This window comes from Giraffa tippelskirchi, chromosome 2 (assembly GCF_054371585.1).
Source record: "Giraffa tippelskirchi isolate mGirTip1 chromosome 2, T2T-mGirTip1v1.2.pri, whole genome shotgun sequence".
In the NCBI taxonomy this organism is placed as follows: domain Eukaryota; kingdom Metazoa; phylum Chordata; class Mammalia; order Artiodactyla; family Giraffidae; genus Giraffa; species Giraffa tippelskirchi.
Genome location: NC_137276.1, coordinates 6070358 through 6087739, shown reverse-complemented (window position 1 = coordinate 6087739; position 17382 = coordinate 6070358). Strand labels below are relative to the sequence as shown.

At 47.4% G+C, this 17382-nt stretch overlaps 1 protein-coding gene across 12 annotated transcripts in view; it reads right to left on the bottom strand.

The window, feature by feature from the left end:
• The window catches only part of C2H10orf90 (chromosome 2 C10orf90 homolog), a 385456-nt gene that overhangs the window by 23536 nt on the left and 344538 nt on the right, over window positions 1-17382 (bottom strand). For 8 of the 12 annotated variants that reach the window (XR_014066432.1, XM_081533101.1, XM_081533149.1 and 5 more), the window contains 2 exons: window positions 4492-4782; window positions 1049-1233 (listed from right to left, as the gene is read on the bottom strand). Coding sequence is in view for 11 of the 12 variants with exons in the window: in XM_081533101.1 (XP_081389227.1) it covers window positions 1049-1233; window positions 4492-4782 (476 nt within the window). In the remaining variant the exon portion in view is untranslated. The remainder of the gene's footprint in view (window positions 1-1048; window positions 1234-4491; window positions 4783-17382) is intronic. The other 4 variants (XM_081533183.1, XM_081533193.1, XM_081533118.1 and 1 more) reach the window with 2 other exon arrangements.

Below are 17382 nucleotides of genomic sequence, written 5' to 3'. Positions count from 1 at the left end.
CAGGCCAGAAGATGATGTAAACAACTTTAAACTTTTTATAACTAAAAACACAAACAGTGTCCTGGTTTCGATAAGGGTCAAAATTGCTGACCCATTGAGCTGATTTGGTATTTTACATTTGTTTCTATGTACAACTAAAGATATAAAAGCTGCCTTGAAAACAATAAAGTCAGGAGACACTATGAGACGCTAAGACTTGCTGTGTCTTCTCATTCGCATTGCCGACGCTGTCCTTCCTGAGGGAACCCCTGGACCAGCTGGAGCAAGACTTCGGCACCAGCCCGGGTCCTGGGGCCTGGGGAGATGGCCCTGGAATCGCCTGTGGGGCCCCGTGTGGTTGCTGCCTCAGCTGTCTGCCCCGAGGCTGGAGGCTCGGGCAGCTTCAGGGCCTCGTGCGTCTCTCCTGATGGATCCACCCAGGGGGATGGGGGTGGGGCACTGGCAGGTGGAGCCCGCTACCCACCTGCAGGGCAGTTACAACACCTGAGTCTCCCAGGAGGCATGGCTAGCCTTCTCCGGGTTGTCTGTCCTTCTAATCTTCATATCCGTGTATTTTTTAGAACTTAAAAAAAAATGTGTTCACATTACTTCTACAATTAGGGAAAGACACAAAATGAAAGCTTCCATATCCTCAAACTCAAGTCCGCATGGCCTTGGGACTACTTCATCTTTCAAAGGCTTAACATGCTTATCTGAAGACGGGGTTGTAGGGACAGACTCCCGCCTCACGGGGGTGACTCTCTCCTTGTCTGGGCCCCAGAAACTCCTCGACAAATGCTGACTCTCCTTGCTCTAATCACAGTCACCGTTGATGATATGCGATCCCCAACCTAGCCTGGGTAGACAGCATCATCTCCTTCCTCACACAGGGGGACAGAGGCCGAGAGAGGTTAGGGGATCTGCCCAGAGTCACACAGCCGCCAGGAAGTAGAGTTGGATCTCCAGCAGCAGAAGTGAGGTTGTGTGCCCATGGGCTCCCCAGGAAGTCTCCCCTCGGTGGGAATCGCGCCAGAATGTACAGTGGGAGTCAAGCCAGACCTTGCCTTACCTGCAAGGTCAGGGAGCTTTCAGGCCCTTGTTGGCTCTTGGAACAGTCTTCTGGCAGGACGTGGGTCTCTGGGTCCTCAGGGGGCGCAGGCTCTGGGGGTGCTGGCTCAGACTCGGGGTTGGCGGGGTGCTCACTCTTCTTGCATTCCTTTATTTTAACAACCAAGTCACAGCACGTGTAATCCCCTGGGAGAGAAGATTTAGAATTCCATTTAGAGGGCACCGAGAGCTTTTCTCCTGGCTTCTCAACACCATTAGACACAGAAGACAATTTTGAAAATGGAAATGCCAGTGGGTTATTAATGGGCCTCGTTAAGCCGATGAGATCGCACCTCATCACAGACCCCCGGGTGCCATGGTTGCAGGGAGGCATGTCTGTGGGCAGCCAGACTCGAGACTGGCTATGCCACGCAGGTATTCCCTTGGCAAAAATGCTTTTGCAGCCAAGGCAAAGAAACTCCCTCTATTTTGTACTTCATATTAAATGTGTCCTGTGCAATTAATACAGTTGGGTTGTTCAGGGACCATGAATTAATTTAACTTATGTTTGCTACACTAATGATGTAAGACAGAGGAACGGTGTTCAATTATTTATCCCGCCCCTTAATCTCCTGGAGACTAGCACTGGCTTGATATTCACATTTGGGACTCTGTGTCTCAGCATTGGGTTCAGCCCCATCCTGGGGCCGTCCTGACACCCTTTGGTGGAAAAGGTCAGGGCTTAAGCAGATGTCGCAGCACTTGGGGCAGAGTTGTCTTTGGGATGCTGAGAGGGGGGGATTCGTATGGATTCACTGACCACTTACTGATCATCTGCTCTGTGCGGAACACAATGTCTGTCCCAGGTCACTCTTCCTGTCTGAACTCCCCCCTCCCCCATCACACGTCCCCCCAACTACAGCCTCACCAGCCCTCTCTGATCTGAAACCCAGCAGCGTTCTCCTTTCTCCTCACCCACATGCCCTCTCATCTCCACGAAACTCCTTTGATCCCACCACCCGGTGGCCTCCTACCTTCAGGCTGAGCTCAGATTTTTCAGGGAGCTGGCCCCCTGTTCCCAGGCACACCCCATCGTTCCCCCTCTGTGTGTCCGCCGTGGAACACACTCCACACATCAGCAGCATCAGTGGGCCCATCACAGCATACTCCAACCCCACAAGCCTGGGACCTTCTGGAGGGCTGGACCACACCATATTCACCCTGAGCCTCACCACACTGCCAGCCTGGGTGCCCCAGAGCAGCTGGTTCTGCTGGGTGGGGAGAGGTGGTCATTACGAGGCTCATGTGAGCACAGGATACAACTCCATGATCCCATGGATCCCTTAACTGACCCCCCAGTATAACCTCCACCATCACACGCAGATCCTCTTTGGTCTGGACCAGAGAGGTCCTATATTCTCCCAAGGTCCATTAATGCCCCTGCTACCTATAAGCTCTACAAGCACACCGGATGTCTCACAGCTCATTCATGGTAGATGTTGCCCGCCAGGTACCAATTTCAATTCTTTGCCAACCATACGCTACTTGGAAGTTCACATTCTTGTTCTTCTAAGCATTTGCTCCTGTTCTTTCTAGACCTTTCCCTATTGCTCCTCATTCCTGCTTCAGGACCGATTACTAGCTGAGATACTTGTCCCCAGCCCTCCAGCCAGAGTTAATTACACTTTCCACCACACTGCTTCCATATGGTGTGAACTTTGTTCTAGCTCACTCTATACTCAGGGAAGCCAGAGGTCCTCCCACCGCCAGATCCAGAGACCCCGAGAGCAGTGCCAACATGCCTGCCTTCCTCAGTGCCCACGGCACAGCTCCATCCACCACCTTCAGAGTCTCCGCTCGGGCGGCCAGGCCTCCACAGTGACGTGCTCTGTACTCAGGTCTGCCCGGTCTCAGCACCGTCTCCCCGCCCCCACGTGGACCTCTCCCATCCACCATCCACATAGTCCAGGAGACACCCGCTTTCAGGGAACATCTAATTAGGTCTCCTCCAAGGACTCGGCCCAGCCTCCAGTCCAGATCCCTTAGTGGGTTTATAAGGACCTTCCAACCTGATCGGTGTGACCTGAAGTTCCTGCGGGCCTCCTCTCCTCCCCGCACTGCGGTCCCCTGGATCCCACGTCAGCCCTGCTCTTTCCATCCACCCTGATCGGTGTGACCTGAGGTTCCTGCGGGCCTCCTCTCCCCCCCGCACTGCGGTCCCCTGGATCCCACGTCAGCCCTGCTCTTTCCATCCAACCTGACCGGTGTGACCTGAGGTTCCTGCGGGCCTCCTCTCCTCCCCGCACTGCGGTCCCCTGGATCCCACGTCAGCCCTGCTCTTTCCATCCACCCTTTGCTTTCTGTGTGCCTTTCCCTCGGCCCTTGGGGTCTGATTTTGCTTCCTCAAAAGCATTTCCTTGAGGAAGATGTCTCTGTCCAACCCCACCTTGTATCACCTGGGGCCATCCTCAGCTTTCTGACAGGTCACCAGAGGCATGGTTATGGCCGCAGTGACTCTGGCACGAGACTGCCAGCACCTGGAGGGCAGGAAGCCCTGAGCACAGTGTCTGGCACACAGTAGGTGTTTAATAAGTGCTTCTCTGATGGTATATAATGGGTATTCAATACATGTTTCTTTCATTTGTTAATGAATAACAAGCTAGAGATTCACTTGTGTTCCCAGAAAAATTATTTTTACCAATTACTGTAAATACTTTAACTTTTCCAATCCAAAGCTCTAGAATCTAATAGTTTTCTTTCTGTCCTTAGCTATAGCTCTTTGGGCAAATTTTTTATAGAGTGATTGGAAATCTTAATTTTCCTCTGATATAACTGAGCACCAGATATCTATTTTTACTATTTTATTTCGAAATGTTTTTTAATATATCAATAGTTTATGCCATATTAGTTGAGGTTAGCCCGTTGGCCTTTAGAGAAAGGATGATGTAGTTTGAATTCAGCCTCTGGAGAGGCTGAGATGGGGGCCTATCTCAAAGCCACTGTGAGGTCAGGGCCCTCATGCCTATTAAGTGCCTGGTACACGTGGTACAAGCACCCCTCGGCCATTAGCCCAGCTGGTCAGCTACAGAGGTCCACGGGCAGCCTGGTGGGCCCGCTACCTTTGGGGCAGCAGGCACACCAGCATCTCAAAGTTTCCCTGACTCAGCCCAAGAGCCTGCTGGGCACCTGGAAGTGGCCTTCTTCCCAACCCCAGGTGATGGTGGCCTTGTACACAGCAGGGCTGGGGATTCCTGACCTGGGCAATGGTGCCTTCTCCCTGCCTGCGAGGCAGACTTGCCCCCCATTTAGACCTGCTGGGCTTGCTTCCCTCAGGGCTCACACAGATGGATAAAGGCAGCATCACAAAGGAAGCTGGGCCGAACCAGGGCCCAGAAGGACCCTGCACTGTTTTCCCTGTGAAGATCAAGGAAGAACCATCTCATCCCTGCCTCCCTTGCTCCTTACCTTCTGGGGCCTCTCTTTCTATCTGAACACCATGTTCTTCCTGCAGAGATGCACACAGATCTTGGAAGGAGCAAAGGAACCCTGGTAAAGGGACCTTGGGTTTGGGGAGGCATTGCTGCTGACTCTCTGCGGGTTCAGAGAGGTCACTAGACTGAGAGCTGTTGCTTGGAGAGCTAGAACCATCAAGAAGGGGGTCTCTAACCAGCTTCCGTTCCACTGGGGGAGTAGACACGATCTCACGTGCTCCTTCTTGTTGCTTCTCGCTGCTTCCAGAAAATACGTTTGGTTCTACTAAAAATAAAATGAGAGTTGTGCTCAAAACATCTGATGAGCCCACATCTGAAGTATGACTTCTGCATACCAGGCTCTCTCAGAGACAAGCAGATGGGCTGCAGGGCTGCCTGGGGTGAGCAGGGGGAGGGCGGGAGGCGGATATGGGAGTCACTGATGCCCGAGGGCATACGCTCCCCCAGCAACAACAACACATGTGGTCACCAGCCCTGGCCAGATGTCCCAGGGTTCACTCAGGAGCCCCTCAACGTTCACTGCTATCATGTATAAAGCTCCCAAGTGACCACGCCCCCCAGTACACTTAGGAGCTCAGAAGCCCTTCTGGACAGTAGATTATTGAGCAGGCAGTTTAGCACACTGACTCTGGGGCCAGATACCTGGGTTCAGTCCCCACCTCCACCACTTGTGTGCTATCTGGCCTCATCTATAAAAATGAGGTTGACACTATAACAAGGTAAGAATATTAAATATTATGTGCTTAATTTTATTATCATATTCATTTTTTTAATATAATGAATTCAGTTCAGTTCAGACGCTCAGTCGTGTCCGACCCTTTGCGACCCCATGAATTGCAGCACGCCAGGCCTCTCTGTCCATCACCAACTCCTGGAGTCTACCCAAACCCATGTCCATTGAATCGGTGATGCCATCCAACCATCTCATCCTCTGTCGTCCCCTTCTCCTCCCGCCCCCAATCCTACCCAGCATTAGGATCTTTTCCAATGAGTCAACCCTTCGCATGAGGTGGCCAAAGTATTGGAGTTTCAGCTTCAACATCAGACCTTCCAATGAACACCCAGGATTGATCTCTTTTAGGATGGATTGATTGGATCTCCTTGCAGTCCAAGGGACTCTCAAGAGTCTTCTCCAACACCACAGTTCAAAAGCATCAATTCTACGGCGCTCAGCTTTCTTCACCGTCCAACTCTCACATCCATAAATGACCACTGGAAAAAACATAGCCTTGACTAGACGGACCTTTGTTGGCAAAGTAATGTCTCTGCTTTTAAATATGCTATCTAGGTTGGCCATAACCTTCCTTCCAAGGAGTAAGCGTCTTTTAATTTCATGGCTGCAATCACCATCTGCAGTGATTTTGGAGCCCAAAAAAATAAAGTCTGATGCTGTTTCCACTGTTTCCCCATCTATTTCCCATGAAGTGATGGGACCAGATGCCACGATCTTAGTTTTCTGAACGTTGAGCTTTAAGCCAACTTTTTCACTCTCCTCTTTCACCTTCATCAAGAGGCTCTTTAGTTCTTCTTCACTTTCTGCCATAAGGGTGGTGTCATCCGCATATCTGAGGTTATTGATATTTCTCCCGGCAATCATGATTCCAGCTTGTGTTTCTTCCAGCCCAGCGTTTCTCATGATGTACTCTGCATAGAAGTTAAATAAGCAGGGTGACAATATACAGCCTTGACGTACTCCTTTTCCTATTTGGAACCAGTCTGTTGTTCCATGTCCAGTTCTAACTGTTGCTTCCTGACCTGCATACAGGTTTCTCAAGAGACAGGTCAGATGGTCTGGTATTCCCATCTCTTTCAGAATTTTCCACAGTTTATTGTGATCCACACAGTCAAAGGCTTTGGCATAGTCAATAAAGCAGAAATAGATGTTTTCTGGAACTCTCTTGCTTTTTCGATGATCCAGTGGATATTGGCAATTTGATCTCTGGTTCCTCTGCCTTTTCTAAAACCAGCTTGAACATCTGGAAGTTCACGGTTCACGTATTGCTGAAGCCTGGCTTGGAGAATTTTGAGCATTACTTTACTAGCATGTGAGATGAGTGCAATTGTGCGGTAGTTTGAGCATTCTTTGGCATTGCCTTTCTTTGGGATTGGAATGAAGACTGACCTCTTCCAGTCCTGTGGCCACTGCTGAGTTTTCCAAATTTGCTGGCATATCGAGTGCAGCACTTTCACAGCATCACCTTTGAGGATTTGAAATAGCTCAACTGGAATTCCATCACCTCCACTAGCTTTGTTCGTAGTGATGCTTTCTAAGGCCCACTTGACTTCACGTTCCAGGATGTCTGGCTCTAGGTGAGTGATCACACCATCGTGATTATCTGGGTCGTGAAGATCTTTTTTGTACAGTTCTTCTGTGTATTCTTGCCACCTCTTCTTAATATCTTCTGCTTCTGTTAGGTCCATACCATTTCTGTCCTTTATCGAGCCTATCTTTGCATGAAATGTTCCTTTGGTATCTCTAATTTTCTTGAAGAGATCTCTAGTCTTTCCCAATCTGTTGTTTTCCTCTATTTCTTTGCACTGATCACTGAGGAAGGCTTTCTTATCTCTCCTTGCTATTCTCTGGAACTCTGCATTCAGATGGGAATATCTTTCCTTTTCTCCTTTGCTTTTCGCTTCTCTTCTCTTCCAAGCTATCTGCAAGGCCTCCTCAGACAGCCATTTTGCTTTTTTGCATTTCTTTTCCATGGGGATTTTCTTGATCCCTGTCTCCTGTACAATGTCACAAACCTCTGTCCATAGTTCATCAGGCACTCTGTCTACCAGGTCTAGACCCTTAAATCTATTTGTCACTTCCACGGTATACTCATAAGGGATTTGATCTAGATCATACCTGAATGGTCTAGTGGTTTTCCCTACTTTCTTCAATTTAAGTCTGAATTTGGCAATAAGCAGTTCATGATCTGAGCCACAGTCTGCTCCTGGTCTTGTTTTTGCTGACTGTATAGAGCTTCCCCATCTGTGGCTGCAAAGAATATAATCAATCTGATTTCGGTGTTGACCATCTGGTGATGTCCACGTGTAGAGTCTTCTCTTGTGTTGTTGTAATAAGGTGTTTGCTATTACTAGTGCATTCCCGTGGCAAAACTTTATTAGCCTTTGCCCTGCTTCATTCTGTACTCCAAGGTCAAACTTGCCTGTTACACCAGGTGTTTCTTGACTTCCTACTTTTGCATTCCAGTCCCCTATAATGAAAAGGACATCTTTTTTGGGTGTTAGTTCTAAAAGGTCTTGTAGGTCTTCATAGAATCGTTCAACTTCAGCTTCTTTGGCATTACTGGTTGGGGCATAGACTTGGATTACCGTGATATTGAATGGTTTGCCTTGGAAACGAACAGAGATCATTCTATCGTTTTTGAGATTGCATCCAAGTATTGCATTTCGGACTCTTTTGTTGACCATGATGGCTACTCCATTTCTTCTAAGGGATTCTTGCCCACAGTAGTAGATATAATGGTCATCTGAGTTAAATTCACCCATTCCAGTCCATCTTAGTTCGCTGATTCCTAGAATGTCAACGTTCACTCTTGCCATCTCCTGTTTGACCACTTCCAATTTGCCTTGATTCATGGACCTAACATTCCAGGTTCCTATGCAATATTGCTCTTTACAGCATCGGACTTTGCATCTGTCACCAGTCACATCCACAGTTGGGTATCGTTTTTGCTTTGGCTCCATCCCATCATTCTTCCTGGAGTTATTTCTCCACTGATCTCCATTAGTATATTGGGCACCTACTGACCTGGAGAGTTCATCTTTCAGTGTCCTATATTTTTGCCTTTTCATACTGTTCATGGGGTTCTCAAGGCAAGAATACTGAAGTGGTTTGCCATGCCCTTCTCCGGTGGACCACAATCTGTCAGACCTCTCCACCATGACCCATCCATCTTGGGTGGCCCCACACGGCATGGCTTAGTTTCACTGAGATAGACAAGGCTGTGGTCCGTGTGATCAGATTAGGTAGTTTTCCCTGTCGGCCGCCGCCCCCGGCCCCCGGGTCCCAGCCCGGCATAGGCCCTGTCGGCCGCCGACCCGGCCCCTGGCCTGGCCTAGCCCCTAGGTGAATAATGAATTCACCTACTTAAATAATAAGCAATACATCTATATCATCATAATTGATATAAATAACATACATATATTATTTATATGAATACTAAATGCTAAAATCTAGGCAATACTATAATAAAATAATGATCCAGGTAAGGTGTTTTGCACAGTAGCTGATACATACCAAGCATGTAATAAACGTTTGCTATCATTATTGTTCCAGAAACACTGATGCTGCGTATGTCTTGTGGCAAGTGTGGAGGCAGGATAACTCATCAGGCGCCTGTGTTCATTGCTGATGCAGCAGTGGGTCTAAAACATGTACAGCGTGTTGCTCGTTGCCACACTGTCACATCAAAGGTCTGCAAACCACCTTATGCTTATCAGTAGGAGCCTGTTAAGTAAGTTACAGTACTTTGCACTTTGCAGCCAGGAAAAAGAACGAGGCGCACGCTCTTGTGTAGTCATAGAATCGCCTTTAAATCCATTATCAAGCAAGCAAAGAGTGGACAGTGTGTCAGTTCTGCCTCCTGAGTCCATGCTTTGCTCAGAATATCTCTGGAAGGACCCCGAAGACCTTGGGACAAGGAGAGGGCAACACAGGACCAGGGGCTGGGGGTGGGAGAGACTCTCTCTTTTACTCTTTGCTGATTTGGGGCTCTTTTTGTTTCCTTTCTTCTTCTTTTAGAATACTCTATAAGCTTTTTTTTTAATTTGGCTGCGCCACATAGTATGTCGAACCCTAGTTCCCTGAACTTGCTCCCCTGCAGTGGAAGCACAGTCTTAACCACTGGACCTCCAGGGAAGTCTCTCCTCTCTATATATATTTTTAAGTTATTCACTTTAAATATGGCGTGACTCCTCACTAGGTGTCATCTCTTCTCCGTGCTGAGGCCCCCAAAGCGGAGACAGGCACAGCTGCCGGTGGGGTGCATGCAGACCTCCGGCATCCAGGGGCAGATTAAAAGGTCCTGGGAACCACTGGCACAGTCAAGAATCTTGGAAGACTCAGGCCATATTTTCCGAGATGTTTTATACACAAAAAGGAAATGAGTCCGTAACTACCAGGCACTGATTAGAACAGTGACTTCTCTTAAAATGCCAGTTGTCTGCAATCCACTCCAGCCTCATCCTCTCTGAGCCTGGGCACCCTGCCCAGTGAGGACAGGTGGCAGGTGGTGAGGCTGGCATGGCAGGGGAGGAGACAGAACCCAGGGGGTCCCCTCAGTGGGCTTCCTGGCTGTTGGACGAAGGCAGGAGAGCCAACAAGGGGGTGGAGCCAGTATTCCTGCTTCCACGAACAAAGGGAAGGGAAAGTGTCCCTGGGTCGTTCTGCCTGGAACGTGAGTGCCCCCACAAAGGGTGGTCATTACTGACCTTTTCATCTGGAGAAGGATATGCAGCTATGAAATTAAAAGATGCTTGCTCCTTAGAAGGAAAGCTATGGAAAACCTAGATAATGTATTAAAAAGCAGAGATATCACTTTGCCAGCAAAGGTCCGTATAGTCAAAGCTATGGTTTTTCCAGTAGTCATGTGAGAGTTGGACCATAAAGAAGGCTGAGCGCCAAAGAACTGATGCTTTTGACTTCAGATGCTGGAGAAGACTCTTGAGAGTCTTTTGAACTGCAAGAAGATCAAACCAGTGAATCTTAAAGGAAATCAACCCTGAATATTCATCGGAAAGGCTGATGCTGAAGCTGAAGCTCCAGTACTTTGGCCACCTGATATGAAGAACCAACTCACTGGAAAAGACCCTGATGCTGGGAAAGATTGAAGGTAAAAGGAGAAGTGGGCAGCAGAAGATGAGATGGTTAGATAGCATCACCGACTCAGTGGACATGAATTTGAGCAAACTCTGGGAGATAGTGGAGGAGCTTGGCATGCTGTAGTTCATGGGGTCACAAACAGTCGGACATGACTTAGTGACTAAACAACAAAAACGGCTCTTATGGCAAAGTTAGGCTTTGCTAATTTATACAGAGAAATCTTTACAACTGTGTATTTCAAAAGCTGGCAGTTCTGTTTAAGTATAAAATATCATGGGCTTCCCTGGTGGCTCAGAAGGTAAGTGGAAAAGTCCTAAAGTAGGCCTTCCTTTCTCTGTGGCTTCCTTTTATCAGTTCTTTTAAAGAATCAAAAATCAAATTATCAGTGATGCAGTCCCAGTCTGCTAGTTCCATCCTGACATCAGATTCTTTAAATTAATGGATTATTTACAGACTAATGGAGGTCTCACTACCTATCCCACACCTACTTACTTAACTACCTATTAATTAATTTTCTAACTTTCTGTCTGATTTAATGTAAATTCTCATGTTAGTGATTATGTGCAAGTCAGATGTTCTAACTGTGACTTGAAAGAGTTAAAACAAATTCCTTGAAATAGAATGCAGTTGGTGAACTGGGAAAAAGAAAAATGTGTAGTCAAAGAAAAACTTTCCTGACAACATATTGATCAGGCCTTTTTGTGGATTCTGAGAAGCACAACCATCAGCCGTGAAATGATCCCCCGGTGGGGCCTACGCCAGCCAACAAGGTCTTCTTTTTCCCATACACTCTGCATGCAGACTGGACTTAAGAGTTCTCTATTCATGGCTGAAATTTAAAACTACATCACCCTCATGAAGACCTGTTGCCTCCAAAGGCTCTACCCTTCGTAGGAGAAGCTGGATCAAACAGCAGCCTCTGCCAGGCATTTCTATTTCTTGAACTGGAACTCAAAGCATGCTTCCTGAGCCTGAGGCCTGAATGGGCTGGGCCCTTCAGATTTCCTTTCAACAGTAGTGAAAGTCGCTCAGTCGTGTCCGACTCTTTGCGACCCCATGGACTATGTAGTCCATGGAATTCTCTAGGCCAGAATTCTGGAGTGGGTAGCCTTTCCCTTCTCCAGGGGATCTTCCCAACCCAGGGATCAAACCCAGGTCTCCCGCATTGCAGGTGGATTCTTTACCAGCTGAGCCACAAGGGAAGCCCAAGAATACTGGAGTGGGTAGTATAAGCCTTCTCCAGGGGATCTTCCTGACCCATGAATTGATCCCTGGGTTGGGAAGATCCCCTGGAGAATGAAATGGCAACCCACTCCAATATTCTTGCCTGGAGAACTCCATGGACAGAGGAAGCTGGCGGGCTACAGTCCATGGGGTTGCACAGAGTCAGACATGACTGAAGCCACTTAGCCCAGCCCATTCTAGCACAGGGACACAGGAGGCTGCCGCTCAGGGGAAAGGCCAGGCATTCTCGGCTCAAACCGTTTCAATTCGTGGATGCAGAGATTGCTCAAGTGGAAGAGGCAGTAACCCTGGGTGCTCAGAACAGACCCAATTTCTCCAGCAGGTATGGTTGGCTTGATATTTCCCCCATTCAGCAGGAGAGAAATCCTCAAACCACCCGCAATTACAGTACACAGGAGATGAAATAAAAGAGCTTGTTCATGACCCACAGAGAAACAAGCAACAGAGCCAGCAAAGAAAAAGCTTTTCCGATGGACAAAGCTGGTGGGTATGTTCTCTGCTTTTTAATTGACCAAGGCTTCACCTTCCGGTAGCACACAAAAAGTTGATTTCCTCATGTAGAAAGGGGTGTCCATGTGGTACCCTGTCTCCCGCCCGATCTAGACTTCTGCTTAAAATCACCCAGTAACCGATAATTATTTCAGCACATTTCTGTTGAATTTCTACGCAGAGATGCTGGAACCCAGGCGGGGAGTCAGAGGGGAAAAGGGGTGGAGGGAAGGAGCAAATGGGATAAACAGCTCCTGGCAGAGAGGAGAGGAGAGGAGAGGGTCAGGAGGGGAAGCTGTGCTCAGACCTGCAAGTCCCAAAGCCCGGCCACACGGCAGGAGCAGAGCTGGAGCTGGCGCCTCCGGGAAGAGGAAAGAGAAGAGATCAGGGGAACAGACAGCAACTTGAGGGTCAGATGGCAAGGATGGAGGGGCGTCCAAAGGCAGCTGGGCCAGCGGAAACACACGAGCGGGTCCTTTCTTTGTCAGGAAACAAGACTTCCTGTCCATGCCAGCCCTTCCTAGACAGTAAACAGGTTTCTCCTACTGTAAGCATAAACATTTCTTCCTAAAGAAGGAGACAAACCGGGGATGGGTAACGACCAAGAAATAAAATCGACTTGGGAAAAGCGATGGCAGCGGCTACAGCCCTCTGAAAGGAGCCTTCCCTTTTTGGGACCCAGAGCAGGGGGTGCTAAGAAATGTTAAGATGTCACTATGGTGTTAAGACAAAAATATTCAAGCCCTGGGAGTGCAAGAACTCCGGATTCAGAGGGAAAGGGGAAAGAGGCACTTGTTTATTTCTATTGTTCTGGGGTCAAGTTTCAAGATACCACGTGGGCTACAGCCTTGGTGAAAAACAGTATGGCAGTTCCTTAAAAAACTAAAAATAGAGTTACCATACGATCCTGCAATCCCACTCCTGGGCATATATCCAGACAAAGCTATGCTTCAGAAAGATACATGCACCTCCTATATTCATAGCAGCTCTATTTACAACAGCCAAGACACAGAAGCGACCTCAGTGTCCATTGACAAGATAAATGGGTCAAACACACACACACACAATGGTATACTACTCAGTCATAAAAAAGAATAAAATAATACCATTTGCAGCAACATGGATGGACCTATAGATTATCATAGTAAGTAAATCAGACAAAGACAAATAACATGATACTGCTTACATGTGGAGTCTAAAAAAAAGATACAAATGAGCTTACTTACATAACAGAAAGAAACCTACTGACATTGAAAATAAATTTATGGTTACCAAAGGGGAAAGGGGGAGAGGTATAAATTAGGAGATTGAGATGAACCGATATATACAACTATATATAAAATATATAACCAAAAAGGACCTATTATAATACAGGAAATGGTACTCAGTACTTTGTGAAAACCTACAAGGGAAAAGAATCTGAAAAAGAATTACATATGCATTTCAACCACTGTGCTGTATACTTGAAACTAACACAACATTATAAATTAATTATACTTCAATTTAAAAACGATGGCAGGTGTGGAGTTTGCAAGTAGCACTCATGTAAAGGGTCATGCATGCATTTACTGCAAAGAGCAATGCAGATTACTCTGTCCCAAAGACAGTGTCTAGAATGGTCACTGAGTCACTGGACAGAGCTGTTTTTCCAGTTAGGTCATAATCCTTGAGTCTTAAGACTATTGAACAAAAATCTCAACACATACACGTATTTGGAAGTCAAAAATATATACATACATACACATACATACATACATAGGCACACATGAACACACACCTGCCTGTTTTCTAATAAGAGGATTACCTGGACTCTTGTAGGTAATAAGAGGGACGTTTCACTCAATGATTAGATCGCACCTTTCTACCTGACACTGAGGAAGGAGTCCCAGATGATTGACAGCCCCATAATTCTTTATCCCAAAGCATGACTTAGATTCTCAAAGCACAGAAAAAGAGCATTTTAAGCTTTTCTCAAATCTTTTCGCTAAAGTTTCCAGAGGTGACCACTTGAAGGGGTGATTTTTTTCAGTAAGGGATATTTCCTTTTAAAAAATGTCTAAATTATAAAAGCCATAATCATTGTCGAATTTGAAATACTGAAAAGAACAGTCTTTTGGACTCTGTGGGAGAAGGCGAGGGTGGGATGATTTGAGAGGGTAGCGTTGAAACCTGTATATTATCATATGTGAAGCAGATTGGTGGTCCAGGTTCAATGCATGAGACAGGGTGCTCAGGGCTGGTGCACTGGGATGACCCTGAGGGATGGGATGGGAAGGGAGGCCGGAGGGGGGTTCTGGATGGGGAACACATGTGCGCCTGTGGCTGATTCATGTCGATGTTTGGCAAAAACCACTACAATATTGTAAAGTAATTAGCCTCCAATTAAAATAAATAAATTAATTTAAAAAAAAGAAAAAGTAGAAATCATTGACAATCTGTCACTCACAAAAATCATCACAGTGGTTTTCTCAGGGAGGTGTAGCACATTTCTAGTGAAATAACACATGACTGTTTCCCTTCCATCTCCATTTTGGACATAGATTATAACTAGACAGGATCAACCTCTGCCACATCAGTGGTACATAAAACCAGGGGCTCACTAACACACTGTCGTTTGGGAGGATGCATTGCCACTGATGGCAACCTTTCCATTTTGCTTGATAATTCTGGCAGCTTTCATCTTTCCTCCTCCCCTCGCTTTTCTTGGGAGCTCTGAGCATTACCAAGCAGGTAACACTAGACAGTAGAAACTGATTAAAAACTCAGACTGAACTTCTAGGTGTCAATGGAGGCAGCAGAGAAGATTCTTGGTTAAGGCTTCTGCAGAGTAAAGTGCCCGCTCAGAGCCAGCTGTTATCCCAGAGTGTGTGTGTGTGTGTGTGTGTGTGTGTGTGTGTGTGTGTGTGTGTGGTGAGGGGGAGGAGCTTTCAGCTCAGACTTTTACCCCACTACCTGTTCTTTCAAAGAAATTGCTTGACCTCCTTATCTTCAACAACTATCCACAGAGTACCTACTATGTACCAGGTACTGACATAGATAGAGCACCTAGGATGCAGCAGTGAAAACAGCAAAATTCCTGGTCTCATGTCAAGGACAGTTCACTCCAGCCCCTCCTACAAGCGAGGGCCATCACTTCCACTCCAACTCCCTCCCAACCAATGACATCACCTCCACTTCTATAACCAATGACATCACCTCCACTTCAGCCCTTCCTACACCCAATGACATCACCTCCACTTCAGCCCTTCCTACAACCAATGACCATCACATCCACTCCTATAACCAATGACATCACCTCCACTCCAACCCTTCCTATACCCAATGACATCACCTCCACTCCAGTCCTCACTCCCACACCACATCCCATACCTGAAATGTCCCCATACCCAGAGCTTCCTCTCCTCTGAACCAGTAAGTTAAAACCTCCCGCTCTCTGACGACATCCAACAACTCTTTCAATTCACAGAATGTTGCTCTCTCCACATCTTGAACGTTATCACTGACAACCTCAAGTTCCAACCATCTCTGGCAGACTCAGTTGGTTGCCTACTCAATATACATTCTTATGTTTTTTCTTACTTAGAGAATCTTCATTTTGTTCAAGGTGATAACAGGCCTAGCGAAAAACCACATCTTGCTGTGGTAGACTACTGCTCTGGCCAGTGAGATATAAGCAGAAGTCCTTCGGGAGAACTTCTGGGAGGGTCTCAAGAGGGGATGTTCACCTGGTATTCACTATGGATGTGGATGTGATGGCTGGAATCCTGGCAACTATTCTACAAGCATCATAATGAGGGTCACACCTGAAGGACTGTGGAGCAGAAAGACAGACACTTGAGCTTCTGAGGACACTGTGGGCCTCCCATACCTGCCCCAGAATGCCCACTCCTGGATTTCTTTTACAACAAAAATAAACTCTTCCATTCTCAAGCCACTGCTTTTTGGATGTGTTGTTACTCAACACTAAACACAAGTCATAATTGATTGGACCTCACCTACCGAGGTATGCGTCTGGATCGGCCCAGTTAGTGGTAGCGTGCATCAGGATCAGAGGGAGACCTTGTTGAAATCCATTATCTGGGGCAGCCCAGCTCCAGTGTTTCCAACTCTGCAGATACAAAGAGGAGCCCGGAAGTGTACATTTCTGACCTCCCAGGTGGTGGTATTGAGGCTTCTATTCCAGGAACCACACTTTGAGAACTACTAAGCTAGGTTACGGGAGAAGGCAATGGCACCCCACTCTGGTACTCTTGCCTGGAAAATCCCATGGACAGAAGAGCCTGGTGGGCTGCAGTCCGTGGGGTCGCAAAGAGTCGGACACGACTGAGTGACTTCACTTTCACTTTTCCCTTTCCTGCATTGGAGAAGGAAATGGCAACCCACTCCAGTGTTCTTGCCTGGAGAATCCCAGGGACAGCAGAGCCTGGTGGGCTGCCGTCTATGGGGTCACATAGAGTTGGACACGACTGAAGCGACGCAGCAGCAGCAGTAGCAAGCTAGGTTACAGTGCAATAAAAAAAAAAAAGAACAAAAACAAATTTTTGTGACTTAGCACCTGGCTACTAAAACTGACCTATGAAGGCCAGCACTGACCACACCTGGAACCTTATACAGATGCAGAGCTTCAGCCCTCACCTCTGACCTACTGAGTCAGAACTGGCCCTGGAAGCCCCTTCCCAGGTGGGCGCAGCACCAGGTATACGCCCAGAGCCAGCCCACGGGGCTTTGCTCATCAAATAGGCTCCTGGAGGCCCCACCTTGGCCTCTGCTTGCGTGACCCTGGAGTTTAGGAGAAAAGGGCACAGAGACTGTACTGGCCCATCAGCGCTTCCACTCCCAAGCCTTCCAATTGCTAAGTTGCAGTGACCACAGCAGACTGTCAAAGTGGAGGGATGTATAGTTCTGCCATATGCCTACAAGGAGAGCAAGAATGTGGAATAACAGTCGTAAAGACTCCCAGACCAGCCTTCTGGTTTCCCAGCCTCTCTTGACCCTTCAGCTGCTCTCAGACTAGGGACTGAGGACATTCAAAAAGGTACAAGTACAAAGGGAGAGATATCTTAGGAGTTTGGGATAAACAGATAATCACTACTGAATACCTACTGTATAACACAGGGAACTATACTCAGTATCTTATAATAGAGCTTCCCCGATGGCTCAGTGGGTGAAGAATCCACCTGCAATGCAGAAGATTCAGGAGACACAGGTTCGATCCCTGGGTGGGGAAGATTCCCTGGAGGAGGGCATGGCAACCCACTCCAGTATTCTTGCCTGGAGAATCCCCATGGGCTGATGAGC